Source organism: Melospiza melodia, chromosome 16, assembly GCF_035770615.1.
Source record: "Melospiza melodia melodia isolate bMelMel2 chromosome 16, bMelMel2.pri, whole genome shotgun sequence".
Lineage (NCBI taxonomy): Eukaryota > Metazoa > Chordata > Aves > Passeriformes > Passerellidae > Melospiza > Melospiza melodia.
In genome coordinates this window covers 8322939-8347360 of record NC_086209.1, presented here as the reverse complement: position 1 = coordinate 8347360, position 24422 = coordinate 8322939, and the positions used below count along the sequence as shown (strand labels likewise).

Here is a 24422-nt window from a genome sequence, read left to right as displayed (position 1 = left end):
ACAGCTGACACCCAGTAACAAACAGGATGAAACTTTCTGCTGACTTTCTGCAGACCTTCCTCCTGTGAGGGTTCAGTGCCTGAAAGGTAGGAAGGTAAACTGCAGGGCTACATGCAAATTTTACAGTTCTGTTTCATTTTTAACCAGGCATCAGTATTTCATCAGCTCACATGTGGCCTTTCCAGTTTGACATCTGCTACTCAGTATCACCAGAATTTACTAACAGAGGAGGGAAATCATTTCACCATGAGGTTTTTTATTAAAATCTGATGTCGATGTACTTCTCTCAAGTTCTCTGTTATTTTATTTGTGTGTCATGAAGAACATAAACCCAAGGGAAAATATAAGGCTGTCAAGGCCTATATCTCATTGTCTGAAGCTATCTGGAAGTTTGTATCTTAGTGGGAAGTTAGAGATTCTCTCACGTAAGATGACTGTTTTAAGAATGTAATTCTTAGACCCCAAAAGAGCTTATTTGGTGGCTTTTAGCCCATGCCCAAAGCAAAGCCCTTACACCCTCCAGTCATTAACACTTACTTAAGCTTTGGAACACTTCACATATGTTTGCCATGAATTCTAAAGCACAAAACTATCACTGTTTTATGAGCAAATGATCTACACAATGATAAAATAGAATCCTGTTTTTCAAAGGTCTGTGTCAAGGTAATGACAGTCTTCACATCTATTCTCTAAGTGTTCAAGTCAATTGAAAAATTAAAATAAGTGGGCAAGGACTGTTCAAGAATAACTTTTTCTACTTTTTTCCTGTGCAACATTAACAGGGATTTTTTTATGTCACTGCTGTTCAGGAATTTCAGAACAATTTCTGGATCCAGGTTTTGAACAGATGTGGTATTGGCAAAATGTTGCATAGATTCCCCTCTGCCCCCATCCCTTTCTCTTTTTTAAAGTAGAGGCAACTAAACTGTTTATAGCAAGAAATAGGAGGCAGCAAGGGAGATCACAAAAACAGAAGAGGCTGCTCTCAATTAAGGATCTCCCCAGAGGACTTTTGTTCCTACCAGGTGTTTAGAACTGCTCCTCTTTGCTATTGTTATTAGCTTTCCTCTGAAACAGAGACAGAATTTTTCATTTATTTTCTCCAGCCATACTAAACAGCACATTAATGCTGAAATATAGATACACAGAAAGTCTACAAGACCCCCTGGAGAAGGGCCCAGTATAACAGCAGGGAACTTTCATAAAGCACCAAAGATGACTGTTTGGAATACAAGTTTTGGAAAGTATGATGTAAGTTTTAAGAACCATGCTCAGAACAAGAAGACTAAGGTAAGAGATCTGGGAGTGCTAGGATCAAATGGAACCAGACTGTTACCCTCCTCCCTTCAAATCACAAACTACAGAGACTTCAGTATAACAGCTTTTACCATAAAAGCACAGATCCTTGTTAGGCTTCAAGGAGGTAAAAAAAAAGGAAAGAAGAAAAAAGAAAAGATAGAGAAGAAGGTAAAAACCAAAGGAGTCAAGCACCAAGAACTTCTAAATCACTTGGAAATAAAGCCTTCAGGTGGACAACCCATTTCAATAACCCCATTAAAGAATGGCAATATAAAAACACAAAAAAAGCTTAGGTTTTTGCTCATGGAGGCACAAATAAAGAAAACGAAGACTAAATCCATTCAATAACTTAACATTTCAGAACAAAAATGAGAATCTGAATATTTTGGTACCTTAAGAATCACTAATTTCAAAGATCTCCCCTGATCTGTAAGTAAGAGCAGTGATGGAAGTAAGAAAACTTAGCAGAGAATAGGCTTGTGTGGTATAAATGTTGTCCTGTATACATAAGGATGAAAATGTTCACATTTGAGATATATATAAAAGAACTCTCTACTACCCTCAGGTCACAGTCAGTCCAGATTTTTGCTGTTTCTTAAGGACAATCTAAAACCATTTGAACATTTACTCCACCAGTAAACGTACAACACAAATAATCTATTTCATCAACAACTCTTATTTATATAAACAGTAAACCCTTTTTAAGCCTGTTTTAAACAGAAAAAAATGCTGGTTTCAAGACAGGATCTCTACTCCAGCTCCCTGTACCTCACTTTCAACAGAAATTTCTCTCTGCAGCCACAGAGCAACAAACTTCAGGTAAACATGCTACTACTCTGTACAGGAATGTGTTCTCCTACACAAATTATGTTTCCAAGATACAGACTGATACCTCACAGAAATGCACTCTTCAGCATCTTACCTGCCTTGTCATCTGCCAAACACAGTCAATGAACTGCAGGAAGATGGGAGACCTGTCAGCATCAGCATGATCGTCATCTCCGTGTCCCACTCGCTGCAAGTCAGAGCACACTGATTTCAGCCTGGTCTGCAGTACCTTCCCAACTCTGCACAGCTCAGGAACTCTTAAACATGTTCCAGGAGTGAACAAGACAAGCAAGTCTTCCATAACATTAACCTGAATTTTTTAACTACTAAAAATGCCTCCCAATATTAACTTAGGGACATGCCTTCAGCGTTGAGCAGAGCTGGAAAGCTCTACCAGTTGCCTCTCCATCTTCTACTGCACAGCCACTGATTTCTACCAGTGGGTGAAAGTGGTAGGAATTTGTTAAGACTGAGCTGAAAAAATGGTTATTCTATATCCACCTGTCATAACTACATGCCACTTCTACTAAATAATCCTAAGAGTCAGAGCCCACAGAATGTCATAACAATTTATTCTAATTCCCCACTAACCCAAGTGTTAAATAAACACTTCAACCTTAAATCAGAGTAATAACTCCAGCCATTTTACACTTTAGAAACCTTAATTGTTTTCCTTGGTTCTCCATAACGTAAGTTATAATCCCTCATTCTCATAAAAAAGCCACGTGACTTTTTCTCACCATTACACTCAACCACTTCATTTTTTTTTACTTTATATTATACATCACATGGAGGTTTCTGGTTAAAAATGAATGGGTCACAGTTCTCTGACACACTCAGATCATTAAAAAGATACCAGAGACAATAACTAAAATGCAGCAGTGAAAAAACTGCTATTCAAAGTAAAAGCCCTGAAGGTGACAAACTGCACACTACATTTTCCAGCTTACCATTGCAAATCGATGTCCAAAACTTATCCACTCTTTCTCTACAAGCACTTCAAAGCCCTTGATGGTTCTGTAGTAGCTGTCCAGCATGAGCATGGCCAGAGCAGTGAGCTGTGCAGTCCGGTCCCAGCCATCACTGCAGTGCACCACTACAGAGGTTTTACCAGACTCAATTTTATCTGCAATTCTGACCGCTCCAGCGAGAAGCATCTTTTAAAAAATGAAGAAACAAGTGTATTAAATACTACCAAAACTCAACCCAAAAAAAATTAAGATTTTATACTCTTTAAGTCATGTTTTAAAATTTCAGATTAATTACATAACCATCCTGAGGACAATGCTTTAAATTAGAGATTTCCAACCAGTGGTGTGCATGTTCCTAGAGGTAAAAAGACTGTGTGCACTCTCTTGTTCAGACAGAGAGCTTACCAGCTCTCCATTACTAGAAGCACACAACAAATGAACCTGGGAATCCCTTCTCTAAATTAACTGATATTCTGTATTAGGATGAAAAGACACAAATACTGTAATCTATTCCAAAGGCTGAAGTTGCAAGGTTTTCAAAAGTTCATTTCACATTAATCAATCACTCTTTCTTGCTTCATTTTCAAGTTCAACTGAAACTACTGAGTTTAGAGAAAAGGACAAAGCATCCAGCTAGTCTGTACCAAAACAGAACCCAAACAAACCCAGAAACCCTTGACTGGTAGCCAGTTCTGATTTGCTGCTGCACGAAGTATACATGATATCCAACAGCCTGGATTTGCTATTATGGTAGAACTGAAGGATGCCAGAGGGGAAATACCAAGAAACAACACAGAAGTGTCTATGAGAGAACAGAGTTTGTGGTATGAACTAGTTAACTGCCAATTATTTCAGTTGGAAAGCTCTATTGCATTAATATTAACACAGTTTGGTCTTCAATAAAAGCAGAAAACAAATCTATTTAACATACAGGTATGATAGCTTGCTTTAAAGAGAACACAGATGCCTCTGAAGGAAAACAGCTGGAAATAAAACAATAGAACAGGTACAGGAAATGAGCAGGGAATGGGAGACAGAAACCACATTTACTATTAATTCAGCAGATATCTGTGGAGTATGTGAAGCACTTTATTCCACTGCGGACAACAGCCTTTAGAAAACAGCTTCCTCTACAAATTTATTATTCTTTACAGATTTTTCAAAACTTGGTAACCATCACAGTATTTCAGTTAGGGCTCCTAACAAAGAACTGGCTTTGGACTGGTTTCCAAAATGAGAATTGAAAAATAGTTAATAGCAGAAGTTCTACCCTCAGACAGCAAATACTGCAGGTATGCAATAAGCACCAAGTGCCTCTACTCATGTTGTTATTCCTGTCTGCACACACTGAGTTACTGCTGCCTTCACTCCCAGACCACCTCTGGAGCACTGTGGGTGCCAGGGCTGGAAGGTGAATTTCCAGTGATGCATTACATTCAACTGGGACACAGCCACACTGGTTTGGGCCCAGAAAACAGCAGATGTGTTTAGAGTAAAGCTGTGGAGTGTTAGTGCTATAGCAAGCTAAATCAAAAGGCAAAGAACTCTTGGAAGAAATCTCAGAGAGACACTATCAACACTGTTAATACAATAATGGCAGCCTTTAAGGAATCAGCCTGCAGTTTCTGCTGTCAGGACCATTAAACTGAACTAGCATGTAAGGGACAGATCCATGAAGAATGTCACACATGCATCAACTCTTCAAAATAATTTAAAAGACATTTCCAATTGCTATGCTATTGTCACCTGTCTGACAGGGGTATCAAAGTTCACTCCTGTCACTGCCTGATCCAAGAACCCCACCAGAGTCAGTGGCAATGAAAGGTGACCACAAACACAAAACAGACAATTGTAAAAGGCCAGGCTGATAAGAAAAGTGTTCCAGATACTCAATGCTGTTAGAATTAGACTCCCAATGCTGTTTCAAATAGTTCAAATTCAAGTGAACAAAAAAATTAAACTGCTCCCAAAATATCATTAAATTTGGCTCCTAATTTTGTGTTTGCTCCCTCTACTGGCTCTGCTGCAGTTGTCAGAAATTGCTTAACAGAGTCAAACTAATGAATGATCCCAAACATGTTTTGCATCAGTGACATTTGAGCCAGCTGCTAATAAAACAAATTACACTCCATCCATATTATTCATAAACAGAGGATTGAATGTGGTAATGAAATAATCTACTCTACAATAATTTCAAAGGTTAGTGAAACTGACTGTAAAACTGAGTGCGGTAGTGATTTATTTTAATATTATGTTAAATAATAGGGCAGATGATATTCTGACAGATCAGTGGTTACAAACAGCTCATGAAAATGTAGGTGCCCATCACAAGAACTGCAACATTGCACTAAAGGAGGGAAGGATGAGAAAGACTGGAATTCACAGTCAAGTTCTTTTGGCAGTGGCTCAAATATACTCTGAAGTTCCCAGTGCATTCTTCCAAACAAGAGGGATAATCCTGGACTGCCCACAAACATTCCTTCTCAAGAAAACAAAACACAGCAGTAAATATGATACTGTATTATTGGGAATTAACTCACTATCTCCCAGTACACAAAACCAGAAATACTGTGTTATTATGGAATGCTTAAAATGCTGTGTTCTAAGCAATTATTTAAAAATTACACTTTTTCACAAGATTATTCTGATTCACAAGATTATTCTTGAGTTTCAGCATGATTTTAGCAATATTTTTGGAAGTGCAAGTTAAAAGCATGGTTTAAAAAAGTAATTGATTTTCCACATCAAAAGCATTTTACCCTTATATATTCCAGCCAGTGTGTGGAGTCCACATTTGACAGCCACCGAGTCTCATCAATGGTAGGATAAACAATTTCTTTCAGTTTTCTCAGGGATTCTCTCATCACATGGATATTGTGAATCTCCAAAAAGACCAGCTCTGCATTTGGGTAGGCACTTTCACTTTCATATCCTCCACCTTTAGCCTGTCATTCAAAAGGTAAAAGCAGACAATGAGAAGAACATGTATAGGACTTCAGCATAAGGCAGAGAGAGTTATTTTATTCAAGTTTAAGAATTTTCTGAGAGAAGAGATTATTTTAGTGCTGATAAAAACATATTTTTGGCTTCTGGTTGTCTAAAAAAAACTGGAGGTTTTTTAGGTAAAAGAAATTCTAATTGCAACAGGCTACATTTGATAGTACATCCATATACCTTCACTGCTTTATTAATGAAAGCTTCTGTCTTCTGTGAGCTTTACTGCATAATTTCTCAGCTATATCTGTGGGTCTGTCCTGAGCTCAGGCTACAGCCAATGTCTGAGGTCACCATTTGTGGTATTTTCTGGGTCCCCAGGACGAAGGAGGAATTGAAAATCTGACTCCATGTTCTTAGAAGGCTAATTTCTTATTTTTTATGTACTTATATTATATAATAGAATGATATACTAAAACTATACTAAAGAATAGAGAATAGAGAAAGACAGAAGGTTACAAAAGAATGATAATGAAAACTCGTGACTGACTCCAGAGTCCCAACACAGCTGGACAGTGATTGGTCATTAAGTTAAAACAATTCACATGAAACCAATCAAACAACCACCTGTTGGATAAAACAATCTCCAACTACATTCCAAAGCAGCAAAACACAGGAATCAGCTATTTATTGTTTTGAGTTTTCTCTGGAGCTTCTCAGCTTCCCAGGAGAAGAAATCCTGGCAAAGGGATTTTTCAGAAAACATGACAGTAACAATATCTTCATGCTGCCTTTGATTCCTGCCAGCCTTTCTAAAATGGTACAAGCAACTTACCTTCCTCCCTCTTTAGGCACCCTTTCTTATCTCTTTTCAACATCAGATTCTCCACATTCTGATATCTGGCTCAAGCTTCAGTCTTGTGATAAAGCTGATGAACTAATGCCAGTTATGATATAAACCTACCTTGTTTGTATCTGCAACACTATTCTGCCTGGCATCAAAGATGATAAGTTTGTGTGACTGAGCATTGGCATCCATAATTGTCTGCAAATATTTTTCATCTTCCTTGCAACGTTTATCATTTGGGCCAACTGATGGCTGGCTGCATCGTGTGATTGTTGCTTGACTCTCAGGATGGATCCAGGATAACACCTGCAACAAGAGAAAAGTATTTAATTCACTACACTACTATAAAAGCAGCAGGCCAGAGAACAACCAGACAATCACATTGCCTATCTGGCATTATTTCCTGGCAAATCAACAAATGGAAGTTTAAGGACAGGCTGATGCAAAAACATATTGACAGCACACTAGCACTGACTGCTCATCCCAAATCTGAGCCTGAAATACAGAGTGATTCTAAACATCTTAGCTGTTATTTCTAACAGCAACTAAGCCTGTATTATTCTAATTGGAAAAAAAAGGGCAATGGAGGAATAAAATCTGCTTCCATGTGGAAGAATATGGACCTATATACTACCTTGCTAAGCATGCAAACCAACACAGTCTAACATATTTAAAGTGGTTCTAATGCTACCTTGTCTATTCTCAAGCAAAGCACTATGGCTATGACACATTCTACTCCAAATAAGAACACAAGCTAATACACGCCAGAGCATGAGATACCACTGTGGCCTAGAAGTGCTGATCCAAACAAAAAACTCACTACGTAGCACAATAATTGTGCAATTAAACTCACACTTGAGTTGCTCCCTTCGGTTCTAAACCCATTAAGTCTAATTCTTCTTTCTTTTCCCCACCCCCCAACTCAGGAAGGAAGCCACCCCACTGTTGTTTAAAAAACAAAGCCTAAAAGAACACTAATGATTTTTTAAAAGCTACAAATTTCTAAAACACTTTTATTCTCTTGTACAAATTTCACTTACAGGAACTCTCCCTTTTGCTCTAAATGCTGCCACTTTTGAGAGGTCATCATCCTTCACACTGGTTGGCACAACAAGAACAGCAGGGTATGTATCACAGAGCTCATAGGTGCTGTTAATTTTGGATATCTTCCAACTCTCATTGGGCAAGCCCTGTATGGAAACAAAACAATCTTGCATTTTTCAGGTTATACCTTTACATATCTCAGTTTGGGGCAATGAAAAATTTTATGTGCTGCATGATTTAAAAAAAAAAGGCATGCACAATTTTTTTTATAAATAAGCTATAAACTTTGGTCTTCATGCTGAATCATAAACCAATGGAAGTCTTTCATACTAAACTGATAAGGAAAATAACCAGATGGAAAATGCCGATTTAAAATTACAAATTACAGTTACTCTTCTGTTTAGTGATGTTTATTCAAATTCAATTTTTATAAAGCCCGTGTTTTGTAGAAACAGCACTTGAAAAATATGGATTTCAAAATCATGTTAAGTTAGACCAATTCACTCAAGTACTCAGTATCTCCAAGTACCTGTATCTCCATCAACTTTAGCAGGTGCTCAACACACTCAAACTCAGGCCACTTGCATTTTATTATCTAAACATGAGATGCAGACAGTCAGTCTATGTAGCAAGAGCTGAAAATGATGCATTTTCTGTAACATTTTTTCTTTATTTAAATGGCTCTGGGGGAGATGGAGGAAAAAAAATACACCAATTATTCTATAACTTACCTGCCTCTTATATTCTGCCATTGGATCATACACCTTCCAGCCATTAACAGCAAACTTTTCCTTATAGCTGAATGCAAAAAGAGGCTAAAAACAACAAAACAAAATCATAAATTACTCCCTGACAGGTTGTAAGCACAGTAACTCCAAAACAGTCAACACTCCAGTATTTCAAAGCAGACATAACACCTTCAGTCAAGACTGGAAAACACTGAGCTAGAAAAAAAGATAGTTTTTTCCATTAAGTATGAGTTCCATCAAGCATGAGTTTAAAGTTCAAAAAAACAACATAGGAAACAGAAAACTGAAGTTACTTGCCTCTCATCAAACAACACATCAATGGCAATGCCAAGATTAGAAAATTGGTTTCCTACCTCCCAACCAGTTCCTTACCCACACAAGCAAACAAAATAGGATTCTGCAGCTTATAACAAGACTAATTGTACCTATTTGTTGTATTAGATAGAACTTCTAGATTTAATTATCTACTGCAGAAAACAAGAGTCAACACATACATATTTTTAATCAGCAACATTAGGCAAACCTAGATCTCAAGGGTTATGCATAAATTAATTTCACCAATAGCAGACACAGCTGTGTTTGATGAATTAATGCAAAATCACACAGGGTCAGAGTGGCCTGCCCGCTCTATAACAGATTTTGTGAATCAACACTTCAAAGTTTGTTATGCAGCCCTTGTATTTCCTCCCCTACACTTTCCCAAAAGAGGAGAGCCAGTGACAGCCTCTCTCCATCTCAAGACTTACCAGCCCATTAGAAACAGGAAATGCACGTATTACAAGGTTTTCAAAGATCTCCAGTCTGTTCTGCTCTTCCTGTTTATAGGCCAGCCGCAAATTTCTCATGTCCTGTCAAAAATAAGTGACAGTTTTACTCTATGGTAACTTAAAAAAAGAAAAAGCAGTTGTAAGACATTTGATTGAATGAAGGCATATGTGGAACACTAAGTCACTGACATCATCTAACCCCCAACAGAACAGAGTTGTGTAAGCATTCATGAGGTAACTAGGACTGTCAGTAGAGATGCTTGATATAAAAATTGCCACTTTTCCTTTCAATTCACTCTTCAGACAAAAGGCAGAAGTGTTTTAGACTGCAAGTATCATAGAGGAACTGAAATAAATGAAGCACGATTCAAATACAGGGAACTGATCAGACAGAAAAACAGCACATGGGCTGGCAGATTCTTCTTACAGAAAAATGAAATGAAAATAATTTACTATAAATAAATCTCTACCACGCCTTACCTTGCAAACTATTTCTATACCACATGAATTGTCTCCATGGCTCTGTACTCCAATTTTTTCAACCCTACTTATAACTCCAAGGGGAACATCAACAACAAAAGGTGGATCCTGAAATTTGTATATAAAAGAAATAGATTTTATTACACAGGAAGAAATACAAATTGGTACTATTCATGTGTGTTTCATTAGAGCCAACAGTTTCACAGCAGTTTAGTAAACTGCTGTGAAACATCACACTTCATGGAATTTGTCACTTTCTGAAATCTACTTCAACAACATTCCTACCTGAAACTGCAGGCAGATAGATAGTGAAGTCTTACCCTCTCCACACTTTTGATAAACATTCTGAAGTCCGTCACTGTGAGTGTGCCACTGACTGCTCCCATAAATGGGCAGATATACATAACGTCCTTAGCTGGAAAACAGATCAATTAGAGCTTTGTTTTACTATTACAGACATTTGATGCATAACAGTCTATTTTCATGTGAAACTCACAGGATTTTGGCAGCTCCATAAGATTTTGATGCCTCTTCAGGAAAGTCTATTCTTGCAGAGTTGTCTTTATCTCAACAATGAAAGGAATCCAATTCCTCCCCTGCTGCTCCTGAGCACTTGGGGCAGGGCTGCAGCAAGGGCAGGCAGGTCCCCAGGTTCAGAGCAGCCACACTCACCCCAAAGACAGAGCATCCAAAGTGGCAATTACTGATCCACAGGCACCCCATCTCCAAGTAATTCAGTTCTATAGCCACAGCTTTGTTTTCACTTTTATTTGCTGGTATTCTTTCCTAGCCAAGTACTGCACTGCTAGCACAGAGCTTGCTGTCACATGCCAGAGTGAAATAAATCCCACTAAGTACTGGAAACTAAGTTCACCACAACTTCATCTTTTTTGAAGAATACAATTTTGAATCTGTGATATATTCTTAGCACCCCAAGCAGAAATACAATATATATATCCCTATGGAACAAAAATCCTTAGGAAAATTAATATTATCTATATGGAGCAAGTCATCCTCTGGATCTGATTTCTCCTTCCTACACTTGGATTTACAAGACAAAGAGAAGAAATCCACATCTAATTTTAAGTGGCATTAAATGAAATACCAAAAGTCAAAAGGAAGTCATATTCTGTTTTTAAATAAAGCAGCAATTTACCAGTATTCAGTGCAGCACTCAGTGGTACACTTACCAATAACTTTGATTGATTCTCCAGGAAAAAGTGGAGCCTCTTCCATCTGTGCCAGTTTGTTTCCATCCCGCAGTGCCTGGCAAAAATCCAAAATCATGAGTAAATCTCACTCTCCATCTGTACCACATCGATACATTTTGATGCAAAGTGCTTTTACTACCAGATTACTGGAACACAAGAAGTGTGTCTTTTTTAAAATCGCACAACTGTACTAAATAGTACCACAGTAAAAGAAAAAAAACACAAAAAAACCAAACACAAAACTAAGCATTATAAATTTAACACAGACATACATGTTAGTTACATATTAGTAACAAAGCATTCATGCAACAATTAGTTTCACATGCTAGCTATATACAGCATACAAAAATAAGAACAATAAGATCAGCCCAAATTATTAATTAATAATTTGTTAGTGTTTTGCTGAATGCAGGTATTTTTGGGGTATTTTATCTATTTGAGAACATTTTAAAGCTCTTTTGTTTTTTAAAAATTCTAACGCTGCTTATTTAATATTTGAGTATTTTCATCTGAGAGAATTATATGGCAGAAACTTTATTTAAATATTTTAACTTTGTGATTTTGATAGTAAGAAGCACCCCACAATGCTCTATTTCAATCAATACCTTACACCAAGAGTGCCACAGGTTATGGAACAGGTTTATTATAGGAATTTTGGATCCAGATGGTCAGATTAAGAATGAAGTAATAACAAAATATAGAAGGACAATTAGCAATTTTAAAATAAGAGTTACTTTAATAAATTTTCATTGAGGTAAATGGCTTCATTGCTGAATGATACATGATGGATTCTTAGGGTCTTTTGCTGGCAGCTAAGATTTACAAAGTACTAAAGATTGTAATAAAGCATAAAACAGTTTGTGGGCCTGTTAAGGACCATGTAATAAAGTGATCTGCCTCAGGTCAAAATGATGAGACAATAGGGTCTCTATTTCTTACATCCTGAATAAATATAATGGGGTAACTTGTTACAATAAACAACTAATCCTCCCCTTGTATTGCAGCTCTGACCCACACAGAAGTAACTGGCAGGATCTCTCTGCTTCCACACAGACTACCCCAAGCTCTCCCTAATAAATAATTTCTAAAAATATTTCAGCTGATCTCTGGCTTGAGATTTCCTTGGAAAATTTTGGAATTTTACATTCAGCAGTCAATCACAAAAAATAATGTGCTTACACACTGAGGGTGGATGTGCTCTGTAAGCCAGGCTTATGTTCAGTATTATATTTTAGACTACATGACCTTACAAGAAAACCCTGTCTGGCACATAACCTGTTACAACTAAATGCTTTCTAGGGCTTCTCTTGAGTAAGAAAAGTAAGATTTGTATGCACTGTATGAATACTACTTTATAGTACCTTGCTACATAGTTAATGAATGAAAGATGAGTAAAACTTGCCACCTGATCAGGTTCTGCTTCAGAATGATAGCCATTGTGTCCATCCTGAATCTCCTGCTTTGCATGAGGCAGCAGTAGGGCAAGAGAGAAGTAACAGCAAAAAAATTGCAGACAACAGGTGAAAGGACAGAATCTTATCTTTTTTTTTGTTTCCCTTTTTAAAATTTCCTTAAAAAGACAGCATATACTTTAACTCCAGTTTAGCTTTCCAAAATCTTCCACTCCTGGCACACATTACTTTCCACAGAAGGGAATCCAAGCTATTAGCACCATCCTTTGAATGTTACTTGGCACAATACAAAATGAAAAATTTACTCCCTTTTTCACAAAAGAGTCAGTGCTGGAAGATAAGAACATAAAAGTATGTACTGTCTTTTTAAGACAAATAACCTTACAATGAAGAAAATTAATTTCAGTATGCCACATGCTTATCAATAGAAGAAATTGAGAACAACTTGCAATGGCAGCATTATGGGAAAACTCATGCAATCTTTTACAGAAAAAATAGATTGACATCCAATAGAAGTACCTAGACACTTAAAAAAAAGCTTTGCTGTGTAAAACATTTTGTAATTGAACTCTCAATCTCATAGTTTTACATAGCTTTCTAGCAACTTCTATGTTGCTGTTTGAAACTTGGCCAGTATCTTTACAGAAACTAAAATTACTACTCATAGCAAAATATGCAAACAATTCACATTTTCATGGTAATTTATTTTTGCATCATTGGCAGCAAATCCTTAACATTAGTTCAATTTTCTTAATAAACATAAGGTCCTTTTGCACACTGGAGAGAAGCACAAATGTCATTGGGTCAGCTGAAGGAATTATTTTAACATGTTCAGCCAAAAATGTTCTTCCGTCTTCTTCCTTTAACAGCTGGAGAGAAGTTGTGCTCATGACAGTCCATTACTCCCAGTTCAAATGCAAAGAACTCACTTGGTCAGACTGTAAAATCAGTCTCAGTCTAAATTTACAAGTGTTGTTAGAAGTCAATTTTTCTTTTTACAGTATTTCTACAAGAAACCCTCAAGAACAAGCTTAGAAAAAGGACTTCAGATATCTTCAGATAATTTGAACTCCACATGAGTTAAAAAAGTTGTATGTAATGAAAAAACCTTTTCAAGCTATAATGTTACTAACATTTTGGTATGGGTAGAATTCTGTCATACAGAAATTACTTAAATTTCTGATCATAATTATATTGTTTCTGAAATCAAAGAAAAGTAGACACTGTGATCTCTGGAAGAAAAATAGCAGGACAATGAGCAAATACAACAAAAAATTTAAATATATGAAAGACAAAGAAGCAGAGCAGACCATTCAAATATCAAAGCCTTTACACAGAACTGGGAACAACTGAACAAAACGACTTTTTGTTACTCAACTAAGACCAATTATTTGAAGTGCTGTCGATTCAAAAGAAAAAAAATATCAATTTGTGGATTTGTATGATTGGACTAAACACATCATTTTTAAATAGGTAAACAACAGATGAGAAAAAGAATCTATTCAGACTTCATCTCTTGGTTTCAGACTGAACAAGAGGTCTTTGTTTGAATAAAAGTGTTGGACACATTTCATGAACAATGTCAGAACACTATCCAGATCATTTCTCACTCCATAAATGTTACCAAGAGAGAGGGGCAAGAAAACAAGGCATGCCCTTTTTAATCTTCAATGGACAATGGGCAAGCCCTGGCCTCAAAATTATCATTAAAAAGATGTAGGTCATTGCACTAGTGCCTAACTTCAAACCTAACTTTCAATCCTATTACAGCCTGGTAACAACTAATTTAAAACAAGTACAAAGGCAAGCATGAATTTGGAACTTACTTAAATAGGACAGACAGACAAATTGCTTTTACCACTGGTATTCTTTAGCACAGACATGTTAGAGCTGCTAACACAGTACTCTGCACTCTGAAGCACGTAAACCTGAACTGCAAGCATCCATTTTGTCAAAATTAACGTAATAAAACTGAAGTTAGTATTGCACATTCATAACATAATTTTAAAATATTGCTCTCTTACATACTGACTTTCATTGCTCATGAAAACATTGTAATGTATATAAAGCATTTTTGTGGCAAGAAGCTGTTGCGCTGCATAGCAAAATGGCCTGACTGCTCCATAAAACCCATTAATGAGGTAAAGAACGCTTGACACACCAAGATCTCACACAGCACAAGAGACACACAGGTAGGAGGCAGTTCACTGCTAGCCAAAGGTAATCTTACCCGTATTACTGGCCTCCTGTACACCTGTTAGTTAAAATATAAAATATTATCCAATGAAACACATGGATTTGATTTGTTAAAGATACTGTATCTTAATTCACCAGATTTTCAAAAAAACTCCACTCCCAAACATATTATTTATAGCTGGGTTTGAAAGAACAAAACAAAACTATGTAGAACTAATAACTCTCATTTGCAGATTTTTTTTTGGTCTAAAAAAAATCTTAGCCACTTGATTTTAGTGATGTAACAAATTCCAAGCTCTTTGAAAACATTCATTCCTAATCACCCTTTTATCCTGCTACACTGTGCTATTGTTAAAAGAGAAGAAAGAGCCTGGTAATCCTTCTAGGTGGAAGACAATAAGCCTGCACTAACAACCATGAAGGAGAGGCACGGACCTTTCAGAAAAAGACAACTCTTCTCAACTTCTGAAGGTGCTTGTAGCCAGCAGCTACAATCTGAGCCATTTTCATTTATATGAGCCCCTCATTCAAGAACACTCTGCAGGCAGAGCATGTGTCAGAGAAGACACACAGAGCAGAGCTGAGCAGAGCCTGGAGGGTTTAGCAAGCAAGAGCTCCCCCAGTGCTCTCCGGTTCTGACCATTCCATTCGCTGCCCCCTTGCTTCCCTGCTCCTGCTAAGTCACATAAGAGTAACGTGAGTAACACCGCTAGATACAAGAATCAGTATATTTACTTGGTTTTGCAAGCATATTAATTTAAACAATAAAAAAGAAAGAATAAAGCAATGATTTCCGGGTAAATCCAGCACAAAGTAACAGAACTGCCTGAGCAGTTCCAGAAGCAAACACACACATCTGACCTGTTCTGAAGGCTCTGAGTTGTAACATAGTCTCTAAATGCAGCAATTCGAGGTAACCAAAGGTAATGAAGACCCAGGAAAGTGCATCAAAAGAGAAAGATGTCTCAAAGGAAAACTGAGCTTTTCATGTGTGGATTCCACAGTAATAATGAACAAACACAACCTGTTAGTGGTACTGAGTAAGCAACTATAAAAAATTCCATCACGTTATATACAAATATGGGATTTCAAATCACAGCAATGCAATGATGCCAAATACAATTTATCCACAAAAATTCTTCATTTAAACCACCAGGCTTAAATCCTTTTCTTTCACTTCTCAGAGAGAGAGAATGAAGTAGAATTTTAATTAGGCCTTAAAAGATTTATTCCTGTTAAATAATATCTGAGAAGAGTTTGGTATAGAGATGGAAGCTATTCAAAATTAAACAGTGCTCTTCATTCCAGAGGAATGCACTTTACTCAGAGATAAACTGAACACCAGGCTTACACACATGGATTTTACCTAAAATGAAATCCTTGGCAAATACAACATCAACAGATGCAAAGCAAGCTTTCCCACAGTGTTTTACCAAAAATGATGGCCTTGACCTGGAGCAAGCATTTGCAATTCAGCTGCTGTAGAGTGGGAGAGCTACTCTGTACAAAGTGCTGACTGTGCCAACTGTGTGAAACTCTGTTGAACTTCTAAACACACTACAGTCAAAAACATTTTGTGGACTCATCTCAGACTCAGGCTGAATCTGACCTGCTGTCACTCAATCTAAAATGTGCTGTTTGCAGACAACATACTTTGTAATCACAGAGCATATGTGAATTAAAATCAAGTTAAACAAAACAAGACATAAAAACTTTCCAGTGGCCATTCTCTATGAACAATAAAACTGTTACAAATCTAGGAAGAAAAAGGGATCTAAACAGCAGCAAGTTGGGCTTCTTAAAGGGAATTGAAAAACATTGGTAACTTTAGTCAGGTTGTGAGAGGAGAAAAACTGCCCATGCTCCATTCCTGACAGCCGAGCTGAGTGGCTGCATGAAGGGAACAGCCAGTGAGGGTGAAAGAACAGGGGCACAAAAGCACAGTGGAACTCAGAGAAACCATACTGTGCATCATTACCTTTGTGACAAAAATGCTGCTGGGAAGGAATGAAAAAGGTGACTTGTTTGTTTGATGTTAAATTCTGTGTCTCTGGAGAAATCCCATCAACAATGATACTCAATTATGTTCCCTACACAGTAACAAAGACATTAATTTATTTTTTGTGGAATCTGTGGAGCTCAGTTCTGCACTCTGAATAACCCACACAAGAAACCGTTTCAACCTATAACTATAATCTACTTTACTAATTATTTTATAGAGTAATCAAAAGAAAACTCACTTTTGATGTTTTATTCAAAACATCGACTTCTAAAATTTCCTTTCACTTCTCTGTTAATTTTTATTCTCTAGACTTCAATGGCACTATTCTAAATATAGAGGAAAACAGGAAGCAAATTCAAGAGACTCCTCTGGATAATGAGATGTTTCTAGCTCTGAAACACTCAGTGATCACTCAAGTACTTACCATTGGCTAATCAAGATAGCAAGGACCCTCCCCATCTTCCACTCTTGTATCTTAAAACAAATCAATGCATTCTTCAGGTCACTTACCCTGTAGTCTCTGGACACACCCTCTGATGGGACAGACCCTGAAATCTGACTCGAAATGGTCGCAGCAATCAGCTGTTTACACCATTCCACGTGGGATCCAGTCGGGCTACAAAACCAGAAATTTCAAATTATTTAGCAGTAATTCAAAATGTGTATTTTGAACAGCACAGATCCAGAAAGCAACACTGTAAGTAATCAATAACACAGTAAAACTTAGTTTGCTTTGTGGGCAGAATGCAACTATTTTATTGATCAAATTCCATGAAAGAATTTTCTAGACTAGACTAGATCATGTCAGAGACACAGAGCTGTCAGGATGTTAAAAGTGAGGTTAGGGTCCTAGGAACTTGAAAAATATTCTTTTCCTTATCCAGTGTAATTTTTACCATTCATGTGCTTCTTTCTTAAATCCATCCACGGATTGAGTTTTGCCAAGTAACAGGAAACTCCTTATACTGTCCTTATTAATATGTCCTGATTATTCTGTAAAGCCTCAGAATTAAATTACTTTGTGCTAGTATTAAAAAAAAAATTAACTATGCTAATGTTGTATTCTGTATTAAATGTTAAAAATACATGTTGTCTAAAGGGTAACTTCTAGTTAGCTGCAGCTTTTCCCAATTAATGAAATAAACCCTGGATAATCTTTCACATGCTGCAGCACTGAACTGCACAGCACAAGGTGTTTACAAGAACCCTAAAGCACCTGAACTGCACTAAAGCCCAGGTGGTGCCATTTCAGAACAGCCCCCTGAACTGGAGCTGCCCACAAGTAATGCCCCACTGAGAGGGAGAAGCAATGACAGTCTGAAGTGCACTAGGGCTGCTCAACACCCACTGGTATCCAAGGAAAAACTGGGAATGCCAGAGGGAACTGAGCATTACCACAGCCTCAGATGGTACCTTAGATAACTGCCACTTTTCTTCACACCATTCAGCTGTGCTCATCTATAGACTGAATGCTTATTCAGAAGTCAAATAGAGAAAGGCAATGTTATTTTTTTAAAAGTTAATTTATGAACTAGCTTTGGATTCTATGACTGCTCCACGACATTGAAGTGAATAGACCTACACATACCCAGCACCCAGCAGGTGCACCACACCTCAGACATTAAGAGGGTGGGGTAAGGATTGGTCACCTCAGATGACCAATTACTACTGAAAAAGAGATCTTTCCTTACATTAACTCTGTCACTATAGCTAAGTATAAGGCACAGATCTATGCAACAATGTCATACCCAAAGTGGAAGATCTTTCAAAAATTTTCTGATAAATTTTAATCGCTTTCTTCCCACCTGCACATTCTACACAAGACTAGATCTCACAATCTTGTTTTGCAACTAAAACACATCTATGATAGCCCTGCTTGAACAACAAAGACAACTCTCAGGTTAGTGCTGAACTTAAACCCAGATTTACTTAGAGAACTCCTCACTTGAGTTCTGCAAAAGAGCCCAACACCTAAATCCTACAGAAATCCTTTTCTTACCTCATTTATTTCTCAGTCTCTCACATCTCTTTAATTTCCAGTATAGCTCTTCAGGGGTTGCCTAAGTTTGTTTTCAAATAAGCACTCACTTGTTAATTAAGTAAAGGATTTATTTTTCTATGGCTTATCTTCACAAGGAATCACTATATCAACAGAGCTAGTAACAGCAGGAAAACAAATATGAATGCAGGACCATCCCCTGAGGCCAGTGCAGGGGATGTGACAGCGTTCCAGAGAACACCGATCACACCGAGGTGCCTTGTCCCCATGCACCAGTGGGGCACACAGCAGAACTCATTGCCTTTGCATTCTATCTCATCTGCAGCCACACACACCAGCCTGGCCTGGCACAACCCTACTGGCAAACAAGTGAACTGTATGACAAATGGACATAACTAGGACAGGAAAGAGGAAGATCAGAAGAAGAGAAGATGAAAATTAGGATAAGAAAGTGCATTAATAAGGAACACAAAGGTGCACATCTTGATGACAGAAAATGGACATTTGATTTCCATCCTCACTAGAATGATGGAAATCCCCAGGTTTCTGTTGAGAGAAAAAAGAGAATACAGAGACTGGAACCTAGCACTGATTTTAAATATTATTTTTTATTTAGTTTTCATCAGGGTGAGATTTCCATTCACTTCTACTCTTGCTTAAGGATTTTTAAGCTCAATTCTGAAGCCCACCTTCAGCTGGAAACTTCTGAGTGAAGTAATGTCTCTACCAGGGGCTGCCTGAGGAGATGCGGTCCCACCTGGCACCGCTCTGGTGAGATCCTGCGGACCCACCGCACACACAGACACACCAGGGACACACAGACACATAACGCACACACAGACACACACGGGACACACAGACACACAGCAGGGACACACAGACACACACCGCACACACCTACAGACACACAGCAGGGACACACAGACACATAACGCACACACAGACACACACGGGACACATAGACACACAGCAGGGACACACAGACACACACCGTACACACTTACAGACACATAACGCACACACAGACACACAGCAGGGACACACAGACACATAACGCACACACAGACACACACGGGACACACAGACACACACCAGGGACACACAGACAGCATTCCGGGACACTGCACACACAGACACACACCAGGGACACAGCACTCCGGGACACACCGCACACCGAGAGGGCACAGCGGTGCTTGGGGACAGTCCCACCTCTGCAGATTAAATACACGCACGGAAAAAAACCCAAACCAATCGGGAAGAGACTCAAAACGCGCGGACGGTCTCAGCTCGGGTTTGCAGGACGCTGCTCCAATCCCCGGGCCAAAGCCCCGGGCCGCCTCAGCCTCGGCCAAGCCGGCGGCGGCACTGCCGGCACACGGCAAGCGCAGGAGGAAACTTTGACAACGGCCGGTTCCCGCCGCGGACCATCCGCCGCTGCACAACTGCCGCCCTCAGACTGCAGCTTCTGGGGCCGGAGGGGTCGGGGAGGCCGCCCTGAGACCGGGGGACCGCGCACGGCCGAGGCTTGGGCCGAGGGGCGCCCGCCGCCTCCCCCGCCGGGCCCCGCAGGCCGCGGCGCCCCCTCTCCCGCCGCCCGCTCCGCCCGGGGCCGTCCCCGGCCGCCGGCCCCGCTCACCTGTCCAGGGTCTCGGTGCTGGGCTGCCGCGAGCCCGCGCCCGCCGCCGCGGCGCCCCCCGCCCGCACGGCTCTCCGGCTCACGCCGCCGCCCTCCACCGCCGGCCCCGCCGCCGCCGCCGCTCGCTCCATGGTTCCGGCCGCGCCGCCGGGATGGCGGGCGGTCTCCCGCCTCTCCGCGGCGCCCGGCCCGGCCGCCACAGCCCAGCTCGCTGGGGCCCCGGCAGCGCCGAGGGCTGTCACCTGGCGGCGGCGCCTTCCCAGAGGCCCCCGCGGGAAGGCGGGGCCGGGCCGGGCCGGGCCGGGCCGAGGGATGGCAACTCCCGCCCGCCGCCCGTTCCGGCCCCAGCGCGGAGACGCGGCAGGAAAAGGGCTGGTGGAGGCACAGAGTTCAGCACTGACATCTTTATTTTCCCCTCCCCGCACAGACACGGCAGACGGATAATGTTCACTGCTCTCCCCCGACCCACGGCCTGGCACGGAGGGCCCGGCTCCAGAGCAGTCCCGCGGCATCCAAGGAGAGCGGCCGACATGGTTAGTGAGGAAGCGGCAGTACTGAGGAGACCTGCGCTGGTACTGATCACACTGATCATGTTCTCATGCATGACAGAATGCTCGCTGCGACACAACATCTGAACTCAAGGCAGAGGTTAACAATACATCAAAAGGAGGTAGCACACAAGTCATGTCTTAGGTACAGCCATAACTGATGCTGGGGGGAAGGGTAAGGCATGAGCAAATAAAAGAAGGCATTCAAAAAACAACCTTTCTAAATAAGTAACAGAAACCCAGCACAAAACATAGCTTATTCTCCTCATGTCCATGGAAGGAAGAATACAAAAAACCTAAACTAGCATTCCAAGACTGACATTTCTTATGGGATATTGGGCATTCATTGCTGGTGATGCTGACACCCCAGCTCTGCTTTTCACCCCTCCTAGAAAAGGCACTCAGCGCCTGCAAGTTTCATCCTCACGAGCTCAGAAGCTTCCCCAGGTGCGCTCCTGGCAGGGACCGGTGTGCACAGAGCTCAGGAGGTCTGTGCACAACAGCCCAGACTGGGGGAAGGACAGAGATGTTCTGCTAGCACTGATAAATCTGGATGCCTACATTCACAAGTAGTATTTTCCAGAACAGACCGGATTACAATCACCTTTATGTTGGTCTCATATGTAAAAACAATTAAAACACACATCCTATCTGCTGGCTTGAAAAATTGCAAGCCTGCAAAGAGCCATGTTAGGGAGCTTCAAAGACAAATTCAGCTGAAGAGTAATACAAAGTAATATGTAATGAAGTAAGTGCAAAAAGATCCTTTCCATTACATGACACTTTCCCAAATGTAACAGGTTATCATGTAGTGTTTACACAGTAAAAACGATTAGATTTTCAGAACTTTATCACAACGCTCAGAGATGTCGCCAATATGTTAAACTCAAATACAGAAACTTTAAATATTCTAATAAAAATAGCGCTTTTTTCTTTAAATAAACCACAAGTAAGTAGAAGGCAAATATACCAGAGTATGCATAGCTTTCAAAATGTAAAATACATCATGAACAACTGAGTATCCTTCTTCATTTATCTGATGTAATGAATCTTAACAAGTCAAGATTGGGGGACAACATTGTTATTTTGGATACACATACTGGAGAGCATAGATGGGACAATGAAATTTAGAGGACAAAAGTCATATAATTCTGCATATTTAGAGCACACATGCTGTATGCTCTGAACTTCCCTGAAAACACAGTGCAACTCAGTGCATATACTGAATTAAATCCAGAGGCAGTATATTTTTATTCATTTGAAAAAATACTGTTTTAAATATTCAATGTCCTCTAAACTTTGACTTATTTTATGGAACTATACCTTTAAATTTAGTTTTCATATGCAAAATATTTACACTTTATAAACTTGCAGAATTTCTAATAAACTATATTATATACACTTACACAAAACTTAATTTATATATAATCCTATTATATCTTGCAGATCAAAACTCACCACATGTACAATAATTTACAATGATAGAAGCCTAAAGCATCAAAATATCTCCTTTAAAATAACAATATTAGAGTCCTTTACAGATTCTGACTTGCAGTATTTCCTGGATTGCTTGAATATCATTAAACTTATGAGAATATGCAAAATTTTAATTAAATATCAAGAGCAAAATTTGTACTGTCATAAGAAATGCTAGCAACTATTTAAAAATTACCTGAAAGAAACAAATTAAAGATTTACAAAAAGCCTCTGAAAGGTAGGCTTGAAACTAGAGCTCACTTTAATGTTCAATATAAGTGCAGACACTATATGCAAATCTTGGATACTGAAGCCCCTTAAATGTTAGAATAAATTTGCTGAACAGGAGTTAAATTAAACAGTAAAGTATAAATATACAAGCTTTCAAAATTATTTATAACTGAGAGTTTTTGTCTACTTTGGTATAAAAGCTCCTTTAAACAGGCACATTTATTTTTAAAAGACAAACAGAAGCTTTAATACTATGGCTATTGCTGAATATTTAAGCAATGTCTCTGTAGTTCTGTTTTTCATTTTATAAACTTTCTTTTGGAAACATTTAATTCTGTATTAATCCAAAGAATCAATACTGCCCACAGTGATAATTTGTACTGTACTTTAGTGCTGAACAGCTAGCCCCAACAGAACTTCTCAGAAACCAGTACAACTTTCATTTGTTTTTTTAAAAAAAATAAAATCAATTTACAATAAAAAAGTTTCTTTTATTTTGATATCTACTGAGCTATTTGAATTTTTTATTTAGAAGCATATCACTGAAATGCCTTCCATATTTCTATTTATTAAAAAAAAGTAAAATTTGGAATTCTTGGGTAATCAGAAAGTTTCAACACTTCTCTCTGACATCTTGCAATATAATTTATTTTTCTCTCACAAACTCCATGAATGTATTCCTAACAGGAACACAGACATACCTAATTATATACAGTGTTAATATTCCTATTGCCATTATTGTGTTTATTCATGACAGGTAAGACTGAGCATGAATTTCCTTACAAAAACATGACCTAAAATGTAATAAATTAAAGCATTCTTATGAAAACAATATATCAATTTAACTTGTACCAGACCTACCAAAATAACTCTTAAAGCCCTCCATAGCTATGAGTTGATTAATAATGTTCCCAGTCCACAGGTTCTGAAAGGCACGTAATCGAAGAGCTGGGTGTGTTTGCTGTGAAGTCCTCCTCAAATGAAGACAGTTTGTAATAATTTGTGTTAGGACAGTCTAGTGTAAGGCATTAGAATATTCCTCTTTAGAGATCTATGTTAAGCACCACTTGCTATTACAGTATGGGAAGAAGCCAACATTTTCTTCAAAATTGTGTTTGCACTTGGGACACCATTTGTGAGGGAGATGTTGATGAGGCTGATGAATTGGATATCTTAGCATTATTTGTGATCTGAAGCTCTTCAAGTCTCCTGATATAATCATCACGCAAGGCAAGGAGCTCCAGGTAACGCTGCTCCACGGGGTTTGGCTGCTAGGAAGAGATCCAGGTTAGTCTGAGCACTTCACAGACCCAGGTTAGTCTGAGCACTTCACTTGTACACAGGCTGCTCAAGTATCCAGGGCTTCCTGGCAGGTGTAGCACATCAGAGCTAAACAGAATCACTCACTGCTGTGACCTGAGAGCCCTCTGCCTTCCAGCTGTCTCCCCCAAAGCCCATCTTGGCATAAAATCCTTTGTCCTAACTCAGTAAAATCAGCCACCACTTCCTGGAACATATGGATTTTATTTTCTTATCTAATATTGTGTGCAAGATAGGTACTTGTATACCTTGACCAAAGCTTTTTTCTTGACTTCCTAAAAGGTTTTAGAGTCCAGAAGCCAAATGTCTCAGCATCTTCCAGAAAACACAGTGTTCAGCCAGATTATCTTAGCTACACTGATCAGATTAAGATCCATGTCTTCAGTTTAAATAACTTCTCTCACTGATGAAATTTACTGGAATTTTTAATTGTTAATTTGCAACTTGGTGTAAATAAGTGAAAAAACATTTT

General features: G+C 39.0%; 2 protein-coding genes across 12 annotated transcripts in view; both read right to left on the bottom strand.

Annotated features, from left to right (window-relative positions):
• The window catches only part of MTMR1 (myotubularin related protein 1), a 38564-nt gene extending 18098 nt beyond the window's left edge, over window positions 1-20466 (bottom strand). Inside the window, exons 1-14 of one of the 8 annotated variants that reach the window (XM_063170509.1) lie at window positions 20376-20466; window positions 17251-17356; window positions 14773-14796; window positions 12533-12586; window positions 11110-11185; window positions 10240-10334; window positions 9920-10027; window positions 9419-9520; window positions 8655-8738; window positions 7920-8069; window positions 6997-7185; window positions 5858-6043; window positions 3078-3284; window positions 2222-2314 (exon numbers count right to left, since the gene is read on the bottom strand). In XM_063170509.1, coding sequence (XP_063026579.1) covers window positions 2222-2314; window positions 3078-3284; window positions 5858-6043; window positions 6997-7185; window positions 7920-8069; window positions 8655-8738; window positions 9419-9520; window positions 9920-10027; window positions 10240-10334; window positions 11110-11155 — 1260 coding nt within the window. In that variant the 5' untranslated portion in view covers window positions 11156-11185; window positions 12533-12586; window positions 14773-14796; window positions 17251-17356; window positions 20376-20466. Of the gene's footprint in view, window positions 1-2221; window positions 2315-3077; window positions 3285-5857; window positions 6044-6996; window positions 7186-7919; window positions 8070-8654; window positions 8739-9418; window positions 9521-9919; window positions 10028-10239; window positions 10335-11109; window positions 11186-12532; window positions 12590-14772; window positions 14797-17250; window positions 17357-20375 lie in introns of all 8 variants that reach the window. The other 7 variants (XM_063170510.1, XM_063170511.1, XM_063170512.1 and 4 more) reach the window with 7 other exon arrangements.
• Window positions 20467-20764: 298 nt separating this feature from the next.
• MTM1 (myotubularin 1) overlaps window positions 20765-24422 on the bottom strand; it is a 42817-nt gene continuing 39159 nt past the window's right edge. For 3 of the 4 annotated variants that reach the window (XM_063170505.1, XM_063170506.1, XM_063170507.1), the window contains one exon: window positions 20765-23901. In XM_063170505.1, the coding sequence (XP_063026575.1) occupies window positions 23734-23901 (168 nt within the window). In that variant the 3' untranslated portion in view covers window positions 20765-23733. The remainder of the gene's footprint in view (window positions 23902-24422) is intronic. The other variant, XM_063170508.1, reaches the window with a different exon arrangement.